This window comes from Saccostrea echinata, unplaced genomic scaffold (assembly GCF_033153115.1).
Source record: "Saccostrea echinata isolate AGI-Se365-2 ecotype Australia unplaced genomic scaffold, CSIRO_AGI_Sech_v1 ptg000028l, whole genome shotgun sequence".
NCBI lineage: Eukaryota > Metazoa > Mollusca > Bivalvia > Ostreida > Ostreidae > Saccostrea > Saccostrea echinata.
In genome coordinates, this window is record NW_026889777.1 from 1,587,799 (window position 1) to 1,612,500 (window position 24,702).

At 33.6% G+C, this 24,702-nt stretch overlaps 1 protein-coding gene across 1 annotated transcript; it reads left to right on the forward strand.

The window, feature by feature from the left end:
• The first annotated feature begins 11,339 nt into the window (after nucleotides 1-11,339).
• On the forward strand, nucleotides 11,340-13,056 carry LOC133193617 (uncharacterized). The gene is made up of 2 exons (XM_061329576.1): nucleotides 11,340-12,153; nucleotides 12,692-13,056. Exons 1-2 carry the CDS (start codon nucleotides 11,347-11,349, stop codon nucleotides 13,025-13,027), a joined length of 1,143 nt encoding a protein of 380 aa, XP_061185560.1. The 5' UTR covers nucleotides 11,340-11,346; the 3' UTR covers nucleotides 13,028-13,056.
• The last annotated feature ends 11,646 nt before the right edge of the window (nucleotides 13,057-24,702 follow it).

A 24,702-nucleotide genomic window follows, 5' to 3' on the forward strand; every position in this document is an offset into this window, starting at 1 on the left:
TTTGCAACCTTGCTGCGATACATGTATTTCATTTACTTGCCTAATGTTTCAAAGGCAATTAAATTTATCTTTTAGTCTACAAATAATGTGCTGTTTTGAATTCCTTGAAAAGGGTTCTTGATGTACATATCGCTACGACAGATTCTAATTATGCTTTTATGCTCCTTCTAATAGTATGCTTCTGATTTTAAAAAATCATATTTGAAAAAAAAGAGGCACTTACTTAAATACTATTCAAAACTTTACGTAATCTTTCAAGAAGTTTGAATGTGTATATCATTTAGGTATATAATGTTCATTTTTGAAAATAAAAACATGTTTCATTTGTCATACTTAATTTAGACTGAATGAATACAAGTTATGTGATCTTTTGTTGGTATACATTAAGGTGATGCCATCGATAACGGTCCTTCTTTATATTATATAATTAGTAATGCTTACTTTACACGACATCTACTCCTCAAACGTGTGGTAAGAATTCTTCCCTAGTCAACGAATTTTGCTCATTTTTAAATAACGTCTTTATATTTCTTTAAATGATGTAAGAGAAAACTTTAATTTGAAAGGTTAAGCGCTTTGGTTGATGTTTTTTTGAGAGATCTTTGTTCGAAAGAGATATCGATTGCGGCAGCAATACTTTCTGACTTTGATAAAAATAATTATTTTTAAAAGTTCATTCTCGGATCCCACACGCTATGTAGTCTGCTGTTCAAAGATTGAGTATGGAATTCCTGGTTCTTTAAATGTTCTTTAAAAGTTCCGTAAAGCTTTATTTCACACCAAACCAACGCTTCCAAATTTGCCTTCAAATTTGAAATAATACATCATTTCAATGTTGGCGACTTTCAGACTACTTTCGTCACAGGGGTTAAAAAATAAATACTTTAAATATGTCTTAAAGAATTCAATTTATAGAAGAAAAGAGTACCTGATTCAATATGTATTGTTTGTATGTACTAGATTAGTAAATGTTTTCTTGTCAACCATAATCCCCCCAAAGATAACAATTAGGAAAACAGGTTTTGAATTAGGTCATTGCATTAGATTCTCGTAAAGTTGCGCTAAGATGTTGCCTTGCCTAAATCAATGTATTTCATATAGAATAATAAATACGATTTAAAAGATTTTTTTGTGATATAGAAGACAAGCTTCTTGTAAATGCTGGATTTTATTTGCAAATAAAAATAATTATAAACTATCATATGCAGTTTCACATTTGTTAATGCTGCTGGTGCGATGTTTGCACTAGGACGCCTCTTTGGCCTATTTGCTCAATTACTCATAGATAATGCAGAACATTATCTTAGATTTCACGCACTCTTCTATGATTTATATCATCATAAACAGTGTATGTTTCGTCATGTTTTGTGGCTACACACAATGCAATTTACAGGGGTACATGTAATTGATTTTTGATTAAGATATAAATAAATTCTAATAGCAATTCAATAGATCAAGAAATAAATTGTGAATCGGTGGGAAAATGTAAAGTGCGGAATGTCAAAAGTTGAGAGGAACATGGGCATTATAAGACAGGTTAATTTGGTGTAATATTCAATTGTACTTTATTTATGGATCAGAAATAATAAACGAGGTAAAACATCGGTTTAATTTTCTATTTAAATGGTTCAAAAACTGCAAACTGATATTATGATTTCATTTTTTCCACTATATTTAAGCAATTGGAATGCATAGATAGAAATGTCTGATCTTGTCTTAAAAATTTGATTCATATTTGGATAACTACTGAATTTAGATATTTATGGAAATCTAACAACTAAGGTATATGACAAACGGGATGTTTTTAGCATTTCCATCGTCAATTTCCTCTATCTATGCAGTATTATTACTCTATCCCTGCATTTCTACTAAACTGATTTGCAAGGGCATGTTCTGAGTACTGATCTATTTTACAAGCAAGGAAAAGTATTGACAAATTAGTTGCTGTTAAAGGCTTTCAAAAGCAATATTTAAAATCAGTATTTTACAATATTCTATGATTGTCATTCTATGACGAACCATTGTTTGCAAATACAAGCTATCGCAGGGTCAAGTTCTGAATGACATGTATTAGGTATTAAGAAAAATTCACAACGGATTACTAAGTTTACATGCTCAGTAAAAACATGTAGGGCTCATTCAGTAGAAGATGTTTACTTTTCCTAGGCAACTGATCCCACCTCTTATTTTGTTTCTATGTGAAATTTACTAGGTGATTTCTATTTTAGAGACATCGTAAGCACAATATCCTTATTTTATCTACCAATATTTTACTTTACTTAACACATATGAAACAAGATGTGTTTGTGAAACACTGATGCCCCCGTATGGCAGCTTATGGCGAAGGTTAAAGTTTCTCAAATGCAAGTCAAAATCCAGGCCAAAAGATAAAAAAATCTTGGTACCCAAAGAAAGGTCTTGTCTCGAGGAATATACTTGTGAAATTTGAAAACCCTAGCTGCAACTTTTCAAAAGTTATGGCAAAAGTTTAAGTTTTTTAAAGTAAGTAAAACGTCAAGGTCAAGATCAAAGTTGTTGGTATCCAAAGGAAGGTCTTGTCACAAGGATTACATATGTGAAGTATGAAAGCCCTAGCACCAACCATTCAAAAGTTATGGCCAAGGTTAAAGTTTTTCAAAAGTAGGTCAAACTCCTAGGTCAAGGTCAAAAGGTCAAAGTTGTTAGTATCCAAAGGAAGGCCTTGTCACAAAGAATACACATGTGAGAATACACATGTGAAGTTTGTTTGAAACCCCAAGCACCGACTGTTCAGAAGTTATGGCCAAGGTTAATGTCTCATAAAATTTTGCAAAAGTGGGTCAAACTCCAAGGTCAAGGTCAAAAGGTCAAATATGATGGTACCCAAAGAAAGGTCTTGTTACAAGGAATACACATCTGAAATATGAAAGTCATAGCTCCAACCAATCAAAAGTCATGGGCAAGGTTAAAGTTGACAAAAGACAGACAGACAAACAGACAGACAGGACAAAACAATATACTCCCGGGATCTTTCTATCCGGGGGCATAAAAAAGAGCTTATTCAGAGATTGTTCTGTTTTGAACAAGGAACAAATAATTAATGCTTTTTTTCTAATGAACAAGTAAACTTTTCCGATTCTCAGTGCATGGATTTGCTTGAGGAAAATGTAATGCACTGCATGCTTATAGATACTATAGAATCATTTTAATTCGTGGGGTCAATGTTTGTTGGCAACAAAATTTAACTTCTTTGTAATTTCGCGGGTAACTCGTTTATACAGTAGATTCAATTAATCAATATGTTTTTACAAATAAACGTTCGTGGGGAGGTATATTCGTGGGTAAGGGTGACCCACGAAACATTGGTCCCCTACGAACAACGATGATTCCACAGTATTCGAAGTTCATTGGATTTGCGGACAAATATACTGCAAATAACTTTTCATTCGCGAGAACTTTTTTTTGCTTCCATCTTATCGCAAAAATTTCATTATCGCGTATAATCCTACATTAAAAGATCATATACATGCAGAGCAATAATCAAAATTCTTGAAGATTTTTTTAGCACATAAATACCCACAACAATCTCGTGAAAATAAAGTTTGTGGTAAATTGAATAAATGACCTTTCTCACAAAACAAAGTTGTTCTGTCTTTTAATTGCAAATGAACTTGGACTCATTGGAGATCAAAAGTGGTTGTTACGTGTTGACAAGTAAACATTATATTATTATAAAGAAACATGGAATGAATTTGAGGTTATTTTAGTAATGGAAAAATTTGGGTGACAAAAATAAGGTATCGCGGAAATTTAGTAATATACAGTACCATTTCTGTATATTTATAGTAAAAAGTCGAATTTTCAAGAATTTTCGATTTGTATGATGATAGAAAATATGTCGAACAGTTTCAAGGCTATATTATTTTTCTTTATCAAAAAAGAAAGTGGGTTATAAGGCTTCAAGAACCATTTTTTAAACAATTTATGTGAGCATTTGATGTCACTTGTAAAATATAAATTCTAATCAATAAAAGTTTTCATTTATATCAATAACCTACTTGCATTGTATATGTATATCTTTTGAGTTTTTTTTATATATCAGTAAACCTAGTCACCTCACTAATGTGGTATCAATTAGCATCGATTATTCAGGCATGTTCAGAACTCTTGTTACACACAGTTTAACAACAAAGGATGGTGTGTAATGAAAGGTATTGGAAAATAATGAAAATTCTCCAGGTCAACTAATAAATAATAAAAATAATTGAGGTAAACGGGTCTAAATGTCCTTCAGAGTATATTAAGATTTTTCGATCCGTAATAACTAGACATAAACTGATCAGCATGGGGCTTTCAAGTGCACAAATTAAATCTACTTTTAATTTTATTTGTTCAAGCTGACAATTCAAACTTTACTTTATGCATGTTATATTGTATTTGCTTTGACGTCATCCTATTTTGGTTGTCATACAAAGAATATGTTTGATAATTCAGGAGACATAAAAGTAGCATGCTGATAAAAACGAAATTCAAAATGAAAATACATCTTATTTTATGCTTAAAGAATAATGAAGTCGGGCTCTTTTATGCTAGATTTTTAAGAAGTAGAAAATGACATGCAAATATAAACAACTGCCACTCTAAGAATTGACGTTTCGTTACATAAGTAATACCAAAAAAAGTTTTTTTGTATGGAAATAAGGTTGAATAAAGAATGTTTGCAGAAAAATCAACACTGTTTTCTGTTGTTTCTCTTTGAAATAAAATAAAACTGTCATTCTTGAGAAATAGAGTTTGAACCATTTTTTAAAGCAATTTTTGTTCTCTGATCTTATAAAATCAGAGAACGACAGAAAGTGACAGAATGGTGATATTCTAAATTTATTGTTTTTCATTGATATTTTCTGTACTTTCTGTACTGTTTTCACAGCGTCAATTATGAGACAATGTATCTATTTTTCAGCAAGGTGTTTTTTTAATGATATATGAAGATAACGAACTAACATTTTATATCGACTATCGACAAGTATAATAACAAAAAAAAAAAAAAAAAAAAAAAAATAAAAAAAATTGCATCATAGATAAAACGTTTAAAATCTGCTTGTATGCTAAAAAAGTACATCAACTTAAAAATCAGCAACAATATTTATTATTTACTGTAGCAACACACTTTATGAAATTATCGTAGGTGGATGGCATGCACTATAAAACATAAATTAAAATGACTTATCTATTTTAGATGGGGTGTTTCTCTGTCTCTACTCAATAGAAACATAGTCTACATTAATTCTGAATTATGATTCTTTATATTGAAGTATGGGTGGAAAAGATCTTTGGTTCGCTTATTTAAACTTTGGCAATTAAGACGCAGGCTAGAGTACATGTATTTCACAATAGTTTGTATAACAGCGATCTTTTAAAACCTTTTCATAATTGAAAATATATATCAGTTATTAGAAACTCTCTCTCTCTCTATCTCTCTCTCGTTTTAATGTTGAGCGAAGGAACATTAAAAATGGAAACAAGTATAGTGATAGACATATGCTAGAAGTAATTCATTCTTAAATTAGTCAATATATCTAAATTAGAATGCAGAGATGCTTTTCTTAAACGTTTGTTCTTAAAACATCTTTTATTTCATAATAGCCCATTAACATCAAAATCAAATCGTAAAAAATTTAATTTTGTGTGTTGGTGTGTAGAAGGAATCTTCATTATATAGACAGGAATTGTTTCTAAAACTAGGTTTTGACAAATGGCACGTATAAGGACAGAAGCTAGAGGACAGCTTCAATTTGATTCACATGCAGGAAAAAATAGACTATTGCAACATGCACGTTGATAGATGTATGCGATTGGAACCTCAACGGCTTGTTGCGATGGTAATGAGAAAAGAGTTAAATCTGATAACCGTAATTGTCACTGATAAACATGGAATCCAAAGAACTGATTTATGACTTTTCTTTTAATTTCTCCAAAGCAATATACACAGAGATAGTGAAAACTTTTCAGAGAAGACATTAAGACATTGATATTCTCCCATTATACTTTATCTGAAGTTTGTTAACATTTTTAAGATAACATTGACAAAGTCTCTAAACACTCCCAAGTGTTCCGTCTTTTTTGAGAATTAATCACAGATAAAAGCAACTAAATTGTAGACGTGAAAGTCAAAGATGCACTTATCAGCCTACATCGCCCTTATACAAAATGTACGCACATCTACCCGCTCAATGTAAAGCGAGGTTACGTGTTCTGATATTATAATTTCGTACACACAAAGAGAAGATGGTAATCTTCAACAGTACTTTTCATACCTGGTAATGAGTTTTATCATTGGCTTGTGTGACTCCTGGAACGGCGAGAATGAAGAAGAAGAAATCAGTCTGAAAATAAAGGCCTATAAATTGGTATGAAAGACATCAGTAAACAACCGATGCAACGACAGATTACTCCCTTGCATCAGCAGCTTATTTGTCAGCAGTTTTTTTTCGTTTTAGAAAAGTCGTTCTTACGTATAACATGCTCTTGCGTATCGAGTTAACCGGGAGACATAAACCCCATATGCTAGTGATAATGGTATATTGCATAATATATGGGGAAAATTGACGATAGAAAATCTGAAGTTATCACGTATATAACATTTAGTTGTTCGCGAAGAGTAAATAAAGAGGCTTGGTAAAACATTTAGTAGAACCAGCTATGTGTCTTCAGTTGTAAGGAATTTTATGAAGTTTTGGAATCCAGCATGGTACATGTAGTTTTAATCCATGACAATTTGGTTGTTTAGAATATTAAAAATATTTAAAACTGCCATATGCACAGTTTTTTTTTTTAGAATTGCATCCTGAGAAAAGTTCTCTGAAAAGAAGTTGGATGACCACTTGTAGAATGAAATCCAAGTTCCTCTAAAATGCATTTGTATTAGTGAGGCTTACAAACAAAGACTGTGCTGTTACCTGTATTGTCAGCTAGGATCAGTACATATAGATCATGCATGTGGTCTATCTCATTCCTAAGTCACTTCTGAATCACTGAGATAGATGATTTTTGAATTGCTTCTCAGCCGTTTAACAAGAAATTTCAACATCTTACTAATACTTTTAATCCATTCTGACAGAGTGTCAAGGTCTTCTTTTTTATAATAGTTGCATCGACTGGCATAATCTTTGACAGGATTCATCATAGTTTTGAAATTTTGTGAAAGTGAAAGGACAAGGTTCCCTTAAATTCGGCCCTTTTACAATAAGTGATTTAAGGTCCTATATCCGCATGGTGGGTACAAGACTGATCCTTTTTGTGATTAAAAATATCACTACTGTTTACGTCATCAGCTCATTTAATTTGTTGGCAAATTAAAAACGTACATTTATATGTGTATTTGATATTAAATGTTATATTGTATGTTAATCGATTTAATCAGTTAACTGACACAATTATGTAAAAAAAAAAAACATCATAAAACAAGCTCTATATTTTGACATGCAGTACTAACATGTGTTCTATGTGTAGTTTTTTTTAATCATTACAAAATGGTGAAGTGTTTAAAAAATCTCCTATAGAAAGCTGTTTTACCAGCTGTAAATACTGTATTCTGTTGCTTCAAAGAAAACTTATCAGTATTTTAAAGTAGGTATTCTGATAATTGATTGCTGAGTAGATAAAGAAGCAATTAGAGGGTGATATTTGTAGATTGTTTTATCCCTTTTCAGCCTGCAGTTTTATGGTAGTACAAAAATAGTTTAGATGTGTTAGAAAATTTCACTTAATTACTTTCACAAATCTTATCTATCAGACACAAAGATAATCATGATGAAAATATCTTATTTGATCTGTACTGTTTGACTCGAAAGGCGAGTTTTACGTATATGGTACAGAACTATATATAGGGTTATTGAACTTATATTGGAGAATTTTGGCACGAGTTGGCTGTACAAATACACGAGGATGCAAGTGCATTAAAGTTTTGTAAAGCCAACGAGTGCCAAAATTCAAGAATTTCAGTTAAATAATTTCTTTGTTTTAACATTTCCTATTGACTTATATTAATTATTTATTTCAATTAAATAAATTATTTATTTCAATTAAATAAATTAATTAAACTGTTAATTAAATTAATCAGAATTAATTAAATTAATGAGAATTTGTCAGTATTGGTATTGAAATTAAAACTGTGCAATATCAGCGTCTATCTTGTATCATTCTAGTGTTCACTATCACTTCATACCATTGACCCTACGAAACGTTATGGTTTGCTTTTGACTTTTTATTGAGGTTAATAGGTATAAATTATTAATAAATAGTTTCAATTTTGTGTGAAAATAGACACATTTTACCTAGCTGCCACCACCAATCAAAAATAATGCCGATGAGAGCGGTTGACGAGACGACATTTGTTTGTTTACAACAGGGTGTTCGATATTGAACTCTCGTGTTCGGAATGTTTCGAGGCATACTCGAAAACGTTACGCAAACTTGGCGTTTAATTAAACGCCAAGAATTTGAACGCAAAAACATTCTAGATTTTTTTTTATTATAGTTAAAGTATTTAGACTATTAATTGGCTATATAATTATTTTCAATTATTATACTGTTACTTGTTCATCGTGTTCATCATGTGTATACACATTTATTTTATTGAATATAGTTCAATTTTTAAGACTTAAGACGTGCACGATATCCGGAAATTGTATTTTAATCCATTCAATTCAATCCAAGGCCATCTGAAAGGGGGAGGGCTTAGGTGCGATCGCATCTCTCTAAGTACAAACACTATAAATACCATATTTCAAACAAAATAAATTCAATTTTTAAGACTTAAGACGTGCACGATATCCGGAAATTGTATTTTAATCCATTCAATTCAATCCAAGGCCATCTGAAAGGGGGAGGGCTTAGGTGAGATCGCATCTCTCTAAGTACAAACACTATAAATACCATATTTCAAACAAAATAAATTCATTGTTTATCTGTTAAAAATAATGTTGCTAGATTTTGTTTACTTAATATTAAAAAGAATGCACCCACAACCTATATAAAATTGTGCCCATTTATAAAACAAATTCAGGCTCAGAGGAGGGGGGATCTCTCCCAAACCTTCAGCAAAAATCTACTGATGTTTAAACAGCAGAGTCAGGGTGATGTTAAACATGAAGAAAATCAGCTTGGTTTTGTTGCATCCTTCAATCTTGGCAGAACATCTGAGGATTACGAATAAAGGTCAATGGAATTTGATTAAAAGGTTTTTCTCGTGGAAAGTAACATTGAAACTTATTTTGAAATTTATCCAAAATGTTGACAAAAAGTAGCAGCTTTGATTTGCTTTGTATCTAAGGCCTTCTTTGCAATGCATGCACTTAAAACATCAATTTTCAATCCACAAAGCTAAGTTTAGAGTGTCTAAATAATTTACAATTTTATAACCTTATATGATATCACCCACGTGGAGGCCGAGATGACTAATTCGGCCAGTAGGAATACAATCTGGAGTTATAAGAAGTACAATTTTAACCTTAGGGAAGATGGGTTTTTTTCTGAAAAGAAAATGTCATGTATGCATTTAGCTTAAGTACTTGGATGAAAACCTAATGCTTAAAAGGCTTTTTTTCCAAAAGGTACATATGGAATTTTATAACAATTTTGCGACAAATATATCTTTGAATTTTCATTAAGGATGAATAACAAAACTTTAAGAAAGTATTCTTCGACAAATATATCTTTGAATTTTCATTAAGGATAAATAACTGATCTTTAAGAAAGTCTTATCAATCAAAGAACATAATGCTCGACAAAAGGTGACCTTCTGCCCTTAAATAAAAATCATAATTATTTTGCACAATAACAGATAACATTCAATATATGAAAGGGGCGGGAGTAGAAAAAGGAAATGTTTATTTTTAATGTTTAATAAGTTAGTTTGTCGTAAATAAATCTTCCCCCTATGTAAATCATTCCCGGAAAAGATACTATATGGCTAATTTTCCCCCTTGAAGAAATATTTCATATTTAGTATTTATTTCGCCTAAATAACTTTTCAGCGAAGATTGTTTGGTTTATATTTTACTAATATATTATGTAATAAAGTAGGGTCTTTCAAAACGACAGTGATGCTAAAGGACCCTCACTACACTAAAGGAATTTTTTTTCTGACTGGGAAATTAAAGTATGTAAAATGTTAATATTGAGCGTAGATAATACATTTTCAACACAAAGTACCTTGCATTTACTCCTAGGAAAAATATTCAAAGAGAATGAAGTACTGATGAACAGAAACCATTGTTGTTTACTTGTTTACTCACACACAAGTTAGATGTTACAGGGATTATAACAACCTCGTTTATAATCAGCATTTCGTAAATTCTATGGTCGCTATAATGACCTTGTTAGCAAATATAACCTATCACTTGATCGTATTTTGGCTGACTTGTTTCCTACCAATTGTTAGACCTTTGTTTTCTACTAAATTTGACTACGGAATGCTTCGTCTACTTGATCAATACATAGGGCTCACGGCGGGTTTGACCTGTTACATGTAACAGAGGATGCTTTTTCCTCCTAGGCACCTGATCCCTCCTCTGTTTTTATGAGATCGATCACTGTTCGTTTTTTTTCACCCTTTTTCATTAAGTGGGTAAAATACCTCCAAATGAAGTATTCAAACAATTCATCTTGACTTATAAAAATGTAATGAATACTTGATTTCACAATTTAAGTAATAAACTGTACATTTCAATTTATTTCATTCTAGATCAAAGGGCAAATTACACTATCTGCATATCAGAACTCTTTAGTGTGCATGTGCAGTGTAGAGAGGTCTCATAAATCAGGCTAAAATTATGTATGTAACTATATTTAGGAAAGATAAATGATATTGTATGAATGTGGGAATGTGTACTATGCAGAGAATTATTTCGCGGGAAAATATATACTATGAAATAAACCTTCCGAGTGAAGGGGAAGATAAAGATATCTAAATCTTCTAAATAGAATAAAGTTTTGCTAACTGTGATTGAAATAGAAATGGCTATTTAGAAAACATTTTTATTGTTCTTTTGTTTTGTTTAGTACGGAAGCCCGTTGAGGCCAATTCAGAGAAAGAAATATTTTTTATTGCGTTTAAACGCAATAATTATTGCGTTTAATCGCAAAACATTGCGTTTAATCGCAATGATTTTTGCGTTTAAACGCAATAATTTTTGCGTTTAAACGCAATACTTTTGCGATTAAACGCAATAAGTATTGCGATTAAACGCAATAAGTATTGCGTTTAAACGCAATAACTTTAATATTTAAACGCAATCAATAATGATTCTTATATTATTTGTTAAGTCGAAGCGTTTGATGCAAGACCAAACTTTCTATGTAGCAATGGACACACAGAAACTGATCTACTTTTATTTCTCAATTGGATTAACTTATCATGAAATAGTGTGTTGCTTAGCTTTACAGCATCATATTTTTCTGAGTGAACGTACATTGAAAAGAAGACTTGCTGCTATGAATTTGTACAGGAGAAAAAACATGTCTTCCATAATCAGTGTTTCTGACTTTCTCTCAACATTAATTGAAAAGGATGGTATGCAGAGTGGGTATCGATGGATGTTCCAACGATGTTTGCTAGCTGGATTCATAGTATCTAGAATGACAGTAGCAGGGCTTCTCTCTATTCTTGATCCAGAGGGGGTGGAATTGAGAAAACGGAAAAGACTTCGTCGCAGGGAGTATTATGCCAAAGGACCTAATTACTTGTGGCATGTCGATTCGTACGATAAATTAAAAAATTATGGGATTTGCATTAACGGTTGCATTGATGGCTACTCCAGGAAAATTATATGGTGTGAAGTAACTTTTTCAAGTAGCGATCCTCGTATAATAGCTGGACATTTTATAACATCTATAGAAAAACTTAGAGCATGTCCAAAAAAAGTAAGAGGGGATCGTGGAACAGAGAATAAGAATATTGCAGAGATGCAAAGTGTTCTTACGGACCAAGGTACGTTTATTTATGGACCAAGTACAGGTAACCAAAGAATAGAGGCATTTTGGCGACATTTGCGGATGGAATGCTGTCAATTTTGGATTGAGTTTTTTGGACACTTAAGAGACATTGGGAAATACACAGGTGACATCATAGATAAAAATCTTGTCCAGTTGGTTTTCATGGAATTTGTGCAGGTACATGTACTTAAGTTTACATTTGATAAAAGAGAGACTGAGCGCAAACAAAACATACTCCGTCCGTTTGTTTATCACGGTTTTGTTTTCTTGATAGCCACTGTCCTTTTTTAACCATTGTACTAACTAATCAGAGCTTCATTCAGCTATTAATTCGTATCATGTCATTTTATTAAATACATCCTTTTTCGGGGGGTGGGTGTAAAATTTTCATGATAAATAGATCGTGCGGACTTCAGTAAAGTTGTGGTTCATATTTACCTGTATACATGTATATGCAACTAAATTTATAACCAGAAGAAAATGTTATTTACTATCTTTTGTTGGCTCGGTACGTTGTATAAGTAAAGGAAGTTGGTTTTTTTTAATATCTTGAAAACCTTTGCAAATTCAATTTACTCATTCGACAGGAGGATTTATTAGTTTTGAAACTGAGAACTTACATCATCGAAATATAAATATATAAGGGAAATGCCTTGCATATTCCAAACTCTTTATCAAATTATCTTAATTTTGTATACTTTTTATTCACATCTAGAAAGATATAGATGAAGCAGTATCTGTCTGGAATACTCATCGGATTCGTCCAACTAGAAATGGAAACGTCCCAGCAGGCAAACCTTGTATTCTTTATTGTCTACCAGAATTAGAAGGTACTAGAGATTATTCGATACCACTAGATCAACATGTTCTCGAGGTCTGCAGAAACGAATGCTCATTTAACAAGAACACCCCATCTGACCCCGACATGCATGAATTTTTCAAAATCTTGATGGAAGAGAACTACATAGCGTCGCCTAACTGTCTGGAAGATGCCTGTAATTTGTATGTAACTCTTCGTAACCTGGCAAATCGTGAAATATATCATTTATAGACTTTTGCAAAGGCACCAAAACTTTACCGGTTGTTTCAATAAAGAATTATTTGCCTTATTTACAAAATGTTGTGTTATTTTCAATCAGTAAATAACGCTATTGACTCGGTATATGTATCAACAACAAAAATGCTGTAATTTGTCAATTGATTTTTATTTCACGAGTGAAAATAAAATCTGAAACAAATGAATGTATGTCAAATCCACTGTGCCGCAGTGGCAAAAAATATTAAGATTTTATTATCTATGAAGGGATGTAGTATCAGAAGCATTTTTTGACAAACAATTGCTTTTTACTATTTAAAAATGTTCATTGAAAGAGTGATCCCCACTGTTTTTGTTGCATCCTAGTCAAAGCATAATGTTGTGATAATGCATGAATAATAATTTGGTCATAAAAAAGGTGTGAACCCCCCTTCCCACCCTAATACACAGGAAATAGCTTTTTCCATATTCAGTATCTCCCTGTTTTAGATTAGAGGAAATTTTCTTCTCTGACAGCCCCCCCCCCCCCCCTTCACTTTCAAAAGTGTCCATATACATAATTCTATATGTAACAACCCAATAACTTTGTTTCAAGAAAATAACAAATCCTTTGGACAGTAAACTTGAGTAACGTATGAACTTTCAATGTTTCTCTATTAGCATGTTGTGCAACAGGCATAAATTTTTGTGCCAATAACCTTTGGTAAGGCTATGACATTCCCACAGCTCCCGAGAATTTTTTTCTGTTTAAATATTTGGACAAAAGCAATCTTTGAGTCAGTTAGGAGCTTCTAACGTACCCCATTTATATTTTAAAGTTATACTCAGGACACGATTGTACGGAGAGCCGATCAATCTAATAAAATGATCCCCATTTCCGGCTCCCATGAACTAAGTTTGCGGGGGGTGCATAATAATAAACAGCTAAATACAGATACCAGCAGAAAGAGGACCCAATAATATCAAACACTGAAAATTCAATTTTTGTTGTTGGATATGGTCTTTACCTCGATCAGGGGTGAGGGGGGATTTTAAAGGATATTTTACGAGTATCAAGCACATAGCGCATTTGATACGTCTTTTAATGAACATAAGACTACTATGTCCTCATGAAATTTCTATATCCTTCATTACAATAATCATAATCATCCTAAAAAGACAAAATGTGCATTGGGGGTAAGAGCAGCCTGAGACTGCTACCGGGAGACAATATGAACATGTATATATGTATGTTACAAATGACGCACAACTTACGTATACTTGTATTAAAAAATAACAATATAATTAAGAGACACTTAGAACTGCAGGCACTTACTATCATGGTGGGCTCCCCCCCCCCCCCCCCACCGACCTATTCCCAAACAAAACATTTTTTTTCTACAGAAAATGTTCATTAAAGGGTTGGTCCCTCTCCAATTTATGTTGTAGCGTAGTAAAATCATGGTAATTTGATAATGTATTAAAAACTGAGTTGTGAAAGAAAGTTGGAACCTACCCCCCCACCCCCCCCCACCCACCCACCCACACACACACTACATAGGTTTTCGAGTTTGGAGACATTTTTCATTTGTTTGCCCGTCAAAGTTTTCTTTTCAGGTTTATTGTCATTTTTTCCTAGCTGACACCAATCTTCAAAAACTATACTATGTTTGACAACTTTAATTTAAATTAAGCATTAGAATTTATTAACAGGGGTTTCCCTTTTGTTTTGTGTATAAGCGTTGTGGATTTTCTATTACAAGTAATCTTTAAAGAGAAAAGTTTTTTTGTTCCACGACAAATGTTCCAATGCAGGCGCGGAAAAGGGTATTCCCTTTTGGTTGAGGGTTAGGAATTCATATCTACTCAAAACATCCAACTCAGAATTTTTTGACAGGCAAAAAGGATTTAAAATGTCCAAACTAAAAAAAAAAAACTATTGGGGGGGGGGGGGGGGGAGTAGCTTTGCTTTATCATACATTTAACTCTCCTTACCATTTCCACCAGGAGCCATGTTTTCCAAGGAGGGTCGCAAACTCGTTTTTCGTACTTTTACTTTGTAAATTAAATAACTCTTAAAATCAAAGGGGGAACTGTCAGGACCCCCTTCCCCTGAATGAATCTTCAGTGTGCAGCTACATGTACATGATGGCTAAGCGCTGTACATAATCGGAATAGAGCAAATGGTTTTGTGAGCAGTAAAAATACCACACCTGTAAGTCTAGAAGTATTAAATTTCGGGAGAAGGGCAGTACCCTGGCCTCCATCATACTTTTTTGGCAGAGGATTAGTAAAACATCTGTAGAAGGGTCATTTCGTTAAAGATTAAAAATTACACTGTTGAAATGCAAAGAACTAACAGAGTCTACATGCGTCAGAATGTACACACTAGAATGTGTAGGGTAGACTCGCATTCATTCAAACACATTTCCTTCATTTTCTATTTGTTAGATTACATACAGTCCTTTCATAATCTAATTATGTAGCGTCATAATTGGTATGGGTAAAACTAATAAATACCAATTAATGCATGAAAACGAAGATCGACAGACAAGAAATACAGTTACAATTTTTATATTTCTTTAATGAACACCAAATTTACGGTAGAGGTAAAGCTTAAAACAGATAACTTTTATTTTTGGCAAATAAAGATGAACCAATAGAGAGAAAAACATATGTTTAAAATTCTAAATTGTTAACAAACAATGGCCACAACACTGTACTTCGGCAACTGATACGACTTTTTCCCCACAGACTATTTGTCTACTCATTATAACATGCATTAAGATTCAAATATTCAGAATTTCTTACATTATCTATATGTTTGAATTTAACTTAAAAAAAAGGTAGAATGGGGAGGTCAACAGTATCAAAATCTGTCATTTAAAAAAAAAATCGATGTTCAAGACTCATTTACATTATTTCTCAGATAAGGTATAGCACATTTACACAATATCCATTCTCAGTACTTTTGTGTCTAGCACGTTTTCCAAGTGCTCCCTCAATAACAGAAAGTTGTCGTAACTTCTGGACAGCTCCAACACACAGCCACATGTGTGGGCCACTGGACAAAGTGTAAATTCAGGCATAGGGGGTGTAAATCGAACAGTAATTTTCTTTCCAATTATAATGTCCGATCCAGTGCAGAATCGTAAAAGCAAGGTCAGTTTCTCAGTTGAACACGTCTTGATGTACCGCTTAAGAGAATCGGCCGTTGCTTTCTCGGCTTTTGTCAGATCTTCTGGAAAAACAAACAAATTCAGGACTTTTTTGTTGGTAACTTTGCTTTGCTCATATATTTCTTCCAGTCTACCTATCAGAGGCTTCAAATGACTACTAAATATAGGAAACCAACAAAGTGTGACAAAAGACGGTTTTTGAATTAGTTCATGATGAGCCAACTCAATCAAAAGCTTTCTAAAATTTTCCTTAGTAGGATAGACTCTCAGATTAAAATTCGATAAAGCATCGAGAAGTTCATTTTCCTCCACACCATTAAAATCATCAAGAGCATCTTTAATAAGTCCTCTGTCCATATCAGGCAAAAATGCCATGAATGACTCAAGTAGCTCCTCATTTGTTGGGGTAATATCAAAAATACATTTTTTCAGAAAGATTTGTGAAAGCTGTATTGGAAAATACTTTTCTTGCTTGAAGGACAACACTAGAACTTTGGCTACGGCTTCCCATTCCTCCTGCTTCATGATGTGCACTGTAGTAGGAATTTTAACATCACTTCCTTCAGTGTGTTTTAAATAAAAAGTATCCCAAAATTCCGACATGGCATCCCGAAAAACACCCCCGGAATCCTCCCCCTTCTCTGTCAATATTGAAAGTTGTAGTGTGTCAGTTCTTAAGTTGAACTCTTGCTTTACAAAAAACTTCATGACGTCAGAGAAAGCATTACCCCTCTTTATAACAAGATTTTTGACAACTGCACTTGCTGGTAATGTTTCATCGAGGTCGTTTCTTAATAACTGCGAGGGCCCAAATTCTATCTCTGGGTCGTTAATATAGTTTTGAAAATCCAGTAATATACTCCCAGCAGGAACATTCTCAAAAGTGACAATCTCTCCAGGAAGCACGTTTACGGGTGACTGTGCAGACTTTAATGTAGCAGGTGGAAAATCCCCTTCAGAGATGTGATCTGGAATGTTTAAATGACTTGCATCATCTGGGGAACTAGCTGTTCCGGGTGCCCTTTCTTTTTCAATATGGACAAGAGAAAGCATTGGATCTGGAAGATCCTCGCCAGATGAATATCTGTCATTTATTGTGGATTCGCCATCATGATGTTTCTTTGATGTTATAAGATAGAGACGAAGAGTTGACATTTTAGATGCTATATATAAATCATTAATAGATTTATCTGCAATATCTTCTTGAGAAAAATCAACTACTGAAAAATGAAAATCTTCCTTTTTCCCCACAGATGATTTTCCCTGGGGAAAGAACAGAGGCTTGACTTCTTCCAAAATTTCGTCTTTCTTATAGAATTTTGGGAGGTCCAGCTTTCTTGTCCCACCACCTCTGGGAGTTCTCACTTGCTTTCCCCCATGAATCCAGCCAACTTCCACTTTTCGCATGTTTTTATTTGCACTCTTATTCCCAGCTCTAGCCATATGAGTCTTCCGTTTCTTTGCCTTTGAAGTAGATGGGCCTTCATCACTGGAACTGCTACTCAGAGATTCTTTTCCTCGTACACCCATTTTTGACGCAGCGTTTGAAGAATGGATGATTTTGGTTTTTTCTTTTTGTTCTTCATTTGTTCCAAAAATATCCTTAAATTGACGCGATCTCCTACTTTGGGTAAAAACTCTGTGATGTCTTTTTCGCTCATTTTTTGAAGGACGGAAAGAGTCACCTACAAAGCAAAATTATTTTATTGTATTTATTAATGTTTGACTAGAATAATAACAAGTATATGAGACTATAACTTGCAAAGAACATGGGAATGTTCTCATACAATTATTGCCCGGTTGCTTATCTCGGATTTAAACCTTTGATCAATGATTTAGGAAAGTTGAATTTTCTCTCTTTCTCTGGTAGCCCCCCCCCCTTTCAAAAATGATGCTACGCCCCTGGAATGATAGAATGATGACTTAGAAAGCTAATAAAGAGAATGTACAACGCGATAAGCGCGGATTCAGACAGGGGCTCACTACCGTCCTAGAGAGAGAACTGTCGATAAGTTTGAGACACACGTAAAATTATCTTCCCGAACACAATTCTTTTCGATCCTTACTTGAGTTGTCAATACATGTAAGTATATCATAAAACGACTACAGTCTTTGTTTACTGACGACTCAAAGGCGGATCCAGCGCCAGCGCGCCGGGCGTGCGCCCCCCCCCCCCCCGTTTGATTTTTTTGTTGTTGTTGTTGAAATTTTGTTTGTATTATCCTAAAATCAAGGGAAATAACACCCCCGGACCCCACCAGGGCTCTGCTCTGGACCCGCTGGCGGCTTCAATGCAACCCCCAGACCCCCTGCCTTCTACTGCGCCCCCACCCCCCATGATGAAACTCCTGGATCCGCCGCTGCGACTGATACACCGGAAGAAAAAAATTCAGAATATTCCAAATGTTATGTACTTTTTTGATAGTTTCAATTTCAAGTAGATAAACGTTCGGTTATCATCATTTACATCAAACCCTTGCCACTTTGTGCAAAATTTGTTTTCAAATATTAAGAACCATTTAATTTTAACAAATTATAATTTTGATACGAAATCTTATGTAACCTTACTATGATTGTGTAATTTATTTAGAGAGATGAGCTCAAAATCGAAGAAATTGTATCCGTTTTCTGTTGATTAAACGCGTGTTGACGACTCCATGGACTGAGAAACGAATCAACATTTAGGAAAATCATCACTGTAGGGGACAGAACCATGACAACGAAATAAATTAATGCTTTAGAGTCCAGAAATAGGCGCTGAAGTGGGTGGGGGTATTTTTTTCGAAGATGAGAGCTTTCGTCCCTTGTAGAGTGTATGTATATAGGTATGGTATGTCTTTTTTAAACGATGTTTTTCTTGACCGAAACACAGGTACTTGTGGACAGGACCCCCCCCCCCCCCCCGCCGATATTCAACCCCGGGGCTTGTTGGACATTTTTTCACAAATTATATTTATTACACTTATTCATCATGTGTACCATAGGAAAAAGATCTCTCTTATAATGTATAATGAGGTATTTTTGTGTGGAACGATTATTTTGGGGTTTTCACGATTTTTTCCTATGGTACACATGATGAATAAGTGTAATAAATATAATTTGTGAAAAAATGTCCAAAAAGCCCTGGGGTTGAATATCGGGGGGGGGGGGGGTGGTTCCTGTCCACAAGTACCTGTGGACCGAAAGTGTCAGAATCTTTATTTTAACAACTTTTAAGTGTATTTTAACAACTTTTAAGTGTATTTTAAGTAGATTCAAAATTTTATTAATCTATTTTACATTTAACAATCCGGAAGACAAGTCCCTATGGACAAATGGATCCCCCCCCCCCCCCAGCTTCGGAGTATTTTTTTAGACACAATAATTTTTCCAAAATACACGAATTCCTAATCTACTATACCTTTATTTCGATTTCTGATATTTTCCGTTTTCGATTAGTTTCAGAGGTTGCCTCTAATGGGTATTTAGAAATACTAGTATTTTTATAAACTCGTTGAGGGAAAACTTCTGAAACTAGAAATTATAAGCTATTACTATTTTTTATCACGGGGGGGGGGGGGGGTACCGATCCATATTTCAAGTGCCTGTGGTTTCACTGGATCATTGGCGACTTAGCAATATAAAAATGCCCAAATAACCTCTTTGTGAATTAAATGTATGTCAAACTAAACCTTTTTAACTATTGAGTACTAGAGATGTTTCTGAATCTGAAACGAATCCGAATCTGAAAATGAATCTGAAACAAATCTGAATCGGAGGGATCTCGATTCCGATTTCAAAACTGAAAAAGATATATATCATCATAAGAAAATTTCTTCACTTATTATACAATGAATAAAAATAATATATATTCATTTTTGTGATTTATTTTTCAGTTTTACTATGACTAGGAATATATCGAATTTTGATTTGAAAAGTGTTTGATTCTTCTCCTTCTGAATTTAACTACATGTAGTTCACAATTACTGTTGCGAAGTACCATCGCCGGATACCCACGGGTGATCTCGTCTTTTACTCATCACCCACTGATGAGTAAAAGATGAGATCACTCGTGGGCATCCGACGATGGTTAAATACAAGTACATGTATCTCTGTTTGATATGTCATTTAAAAAATAGTGAGTGATGTTATTATTTTGTCATTGGGATGGGGGTGTTATAAAAGGGACAAGTCAAATTCTGTAGACTGAAAAACAGAAACAGGTACCCTTTCAATTCACGGAAAAACCTGCTCGTAAAAGTATCATTGTTGTATCATTCACCTACTTACATTATTTGTTTCTCGCAAGAATCGTGTTCTGTACTCTTTTAAAAAAATATTCTGTGTAATTAATGTATTCATACGAGTCATTTTATATAGTTATATGCAATTGAAAATTATGTCGGATAAATAACCTTTAAGCAACCCCTTGGCCACATTCTCGCAGGCCAATTTTTTGTCGAAGGTTTTTGGCGATTTACATTGATATTTACAAGCTTTTAGTTTTAACGTTTCCTGTCATTTCCTTGATTGGTCAACGAAGAATGTAGCTTGTTAAAATGAATAGTTAAAAGTGTAATTTGTCTCCTACATCTCAAAGAACACAATTCTCCCGAGGAACGAATATCTAGTGAGTTGAACAATAAAATAATACAAAACTGATAGCTTTCGTACGTATTTTAAAAAAAGACACTTATTACTACATGTAGTATGTAATATGGCTGATCTATAGGATGCAGTAACATTACGGGGATGGGGCGCAATTGAACAAAAATCAAGTCTACAAGCTTTATTTATGAGGGACATAACAATAATTTTGATAATTTTGATCTGATTATATTGTGCAGTATATAGCGGCAAAATTAATAGGAAGGGGGGAGGGGGCTGGTCTCCATATCTCCCCCAGTTCTTACGGGCCCGATATTATGCAATTATTTTTTGACGACTTGAACTGAGATCGAGGCCGTTCAGTAGCGATCAAGTGGTGGAAGGTGTCAAAGTAATCCAGCTTCGCCCCCTATTTTTTAGAGTTAGTAAATTGTATGTAATATAGTTGAACAAAGATGAACTTGCCAGCCCCTCCCCCAACCCCCCTCCTTTGGGAAACACGGACGGACCGCTCGGCAGCTGGTCAAGGAGAATTACGCAAGCTTGACAAGCCCCCACACACAGATTGTTTTTTTTTCACGTCCGGAGAGAATTGGGATAATTTTTTTTGTCAAAAAATATCCGAGTCGGAGAAATGGTGATGATTTATCTCCTTGTGGGAATTTATTAGTATGTCCCCCTCCCCGCCCTGAGCAAATTTCCTGGTTCACCCTTGACATTTCAAACATACTTTCTAGCCCCAAGAAATATTAATCTAGCTTACTTCATTAACTCTTATTTTTCACATTGCTACAAGTAAGGTACAAATATAACATCCATATACGATTTACATCATGGACTTTTTACTCCCAGGATTTTGTGGTGGTTTTTTTTCGGAGGGGGTGGGTGAGTGGGTCTCACAAACACATTAAACCTCTTATAAGATTACAGATTGATATACCAAAGAAAAAAAATCTGTAATCATACGTGTGTTCATTTTCAAATCGGGATCAAGATCCCTCCGATTCAGATTCGTTTCAGATTCATTTTCAGATTCCGATTCGTTTCATATTCAGAAACATCTCTACTAAGAGCTAGTTACCATTTGAAATCAAACTGAAAAATTCAAAGATATACATTGTTCCTTCATTATTTACTTCTGTCTTACGTTTTTTTATCGTTTCTAAACCATCATGAGTGATGAAATTTCTCAAATTAATTCCCAAGAAACCCCCTCCCATTTGTCTTTCTCTTCAGTCACTTGCAAAATTTGTCTGTCTATTTGCGATTTCATATTTTCTTATGGTTTCAGTTTTGATGATACATGTTCAAATTAATTAGCGTTGCATTTTTTATCTGCGTTTTGATTAACATTTAACCATCCGTAGATCTTTGTTTTTAAATCTCTCTCTTTCTCTTTTCTCTCTCTCTCTTTTTCAATAACAATGCAAATCTGAACCTGAATTTGTTTTGAATTAAAAAAGCTATAACACCCGCTCTAATGAGTTAATTATAATCATTTATATCATATACCCCCATACTGAACACATTCCCTTTTCTGCTTTTTGAATATAGGCACGTAGTGTCTATGTCGGGTGATGTCCTCTTTTTCAAACACGGTGTTTTATCACGAAAAATATTCATTGAAACGAAGGTTACTCCCCCCTCCCCCCTTGTTGTAGCATAAGTTAGATTACTTTGGTATTGATCAATACAACTTGGATTTGAAAGGATTTTGGAAGTTGGAACCTACACTTTGAAAAAAAAAAAACACTACGTGTCTGGGAAATATAAAATTATTATTATAATTTCCACCTAAACAGATATGTTTATCACGAAAACCGTGATAGGTTTACAAATTATATTTTTACAGACCTATTGATTTCAACAACACCACTCACAGACACCCTCACACACACAGTCAAATTTACCTTCTGCTCTTTCATTTTCTCTATCGTAATTTCGTTGATCATTTGCTTTAAAAATTCCTCTAATTCAGGTTCCATTTTCCTTTTTGTGATACTACAACAAAAATTACAATATTCAATATTCCAGGGAATCAGACATGTGTTGTTTTTCTTGGTCAAGTCACTTTTTCTAAATGCTTTATTCTATCAAAAGCAGTCGACAAGATTCAATAATGTAAGCAGGGCTCGTGAGAAGATATTACTTTAAAGTTATAACTTCAAATACTACGTCACAGTGCTAACCACATCAAAAAGTAGCCGATGTCGAATTTTGCCAAAGAAAAGTCGGAGAAAATTGCAAGATACACGAACAGCTTATTGGCAAATCACAAATTCAATAAAAGGATTGACCTTTTTTACAAAAAGTAATCAAAACCTAATGATGTAAATTAACATTTAGGTCACAGTTTAAGCGTTTGTGTGTGGGTGGGTGGGTGGGTGTGTATGTGTGTGACAGAGAGAGAGAGAGAGAGAGAGAGAGGCTTCGTGAATATTTCTAAACATCAACTAAGAAAAACTCAATATGAATTTATATAAACTTAATTTTTAACGTAATGATTACTGTTCTGAGCGTGTACGGCTTGGGTGTTTCTTTTTCTGTGCATTTAATATTGTTAAGTCTACAATAATAGTGAAAATGTTATCACGTATTGCGGTGGCATAACTTTTGTTGTATACAATTATCCCTGCTTCCAAATTTTGAAAATTCAGTGTCAATAACAAATTGATCGATTAATCTCAAGAGAGGTATGGTATAATAGCATGGCATCAAACAAATATTCTTTAAAAAAAAGTGCAATACACAATTCCTTACCTTGCTTTGTTCAGCAAACGTCTTGCTTTAATAATCAGGAATATGACTACAGTATAAAACTGTTCACACTAAAAATAAATCCAGTTAAAAGCAAAATATTTTTGCGTTTAATCGCAAATTATTTTTGCGTTTAAACGCAATAATATTGCGTTTAAACGCAAAAGTTTTGCGTTTAATCGCAAAAATTATTGCGTTTAATCGCAAAAGTATTGCGTTTAATCGCAATATCATTGCGTTTAAACGCAAAAAGTATTGCGTTTAATCGCAAAAATTATTGCGTTTAAACGCAAAAATATTATTGCGTTTAAACGCAAAAAGTATTGCGTTTAATCGCAATATGATTGCGTTTAAACGCAAAAGATTGCGTTTAATTGCAATCTTTTGCGATAAAACGCAAAGTGTTTTGCGTTTAAACGCAATATACATTGCGATTAAACGCAATCTTTTGCGTTTAAACGCAATGATTATTGCGATTAAACGCAATGTTTTGCGTTTAAACGCAATAATTATTGCGTTTAAACGCAATAAAAAATATTTCTTTCTCTAAACTGGCCTCAACGGGCTTCCGTAGTTTAGTTTCGTTTCAGATTTATTTTTATTTTCACATCCTGAGTCATGTTTTTTGCATGCTTTTTAAATATTTATCTCTTCTTTTCACGTTATGTTTTTCACTTTTTCCCCTAAAAAAGAAAAAAAGGAACACAAAAAGGTCCATAAATAATTAAACAGCAAATCTTGTAAAGCAAATTAAAGTGGACATCCTCATTAAAAACAAAACACGATGAAGCACTTAATCTTTCCCAGTTCATCTGAATTTCACATATCATTCAGAAAAAAAATTAAACAGAACTTACTGCTTGTTTTACTCATATTTTAGGTACAGCTGTATGATTTCATTGTTTTATCTATAAAACAAAATATGCTGACCAAAATATGGATAACTTTATTTCTAGAATTATGATGACGCTGGAGGTAAATAATCATCCCCCGCAACTAATCAAATAGTTTATAAATGGATCAAAGACAGGGTTTATGCACAATCTAAAGCAATACCGCGGTTGTAAAACCTATGTTTGCAAAAAGATTTCGACTGATAAATAAACTAGTGTTATTGGTCGCTATTTAAAAGCTCAGCAATAATTCTTATCTTAAATGATATCTCCGACGGCAAAAAGATTACCTTAA

Excerpts from the sequence above, each read along its gene's own strand:
- LOC133193617 (XM_061329576.1), top strand. The coding sequence starts at position 11,347 with ATGGACACACAGAAACTGATCTACTTTTATTTCTCAATTGGATTAACT. Across the intron at positions 12,154-12,691 it reads TTTTCATGGAATTTGTGCAG|AAAGATATAGATGAAGCAGT; the intron begins GTACATGTACTT and ends ATTCACATCTAG.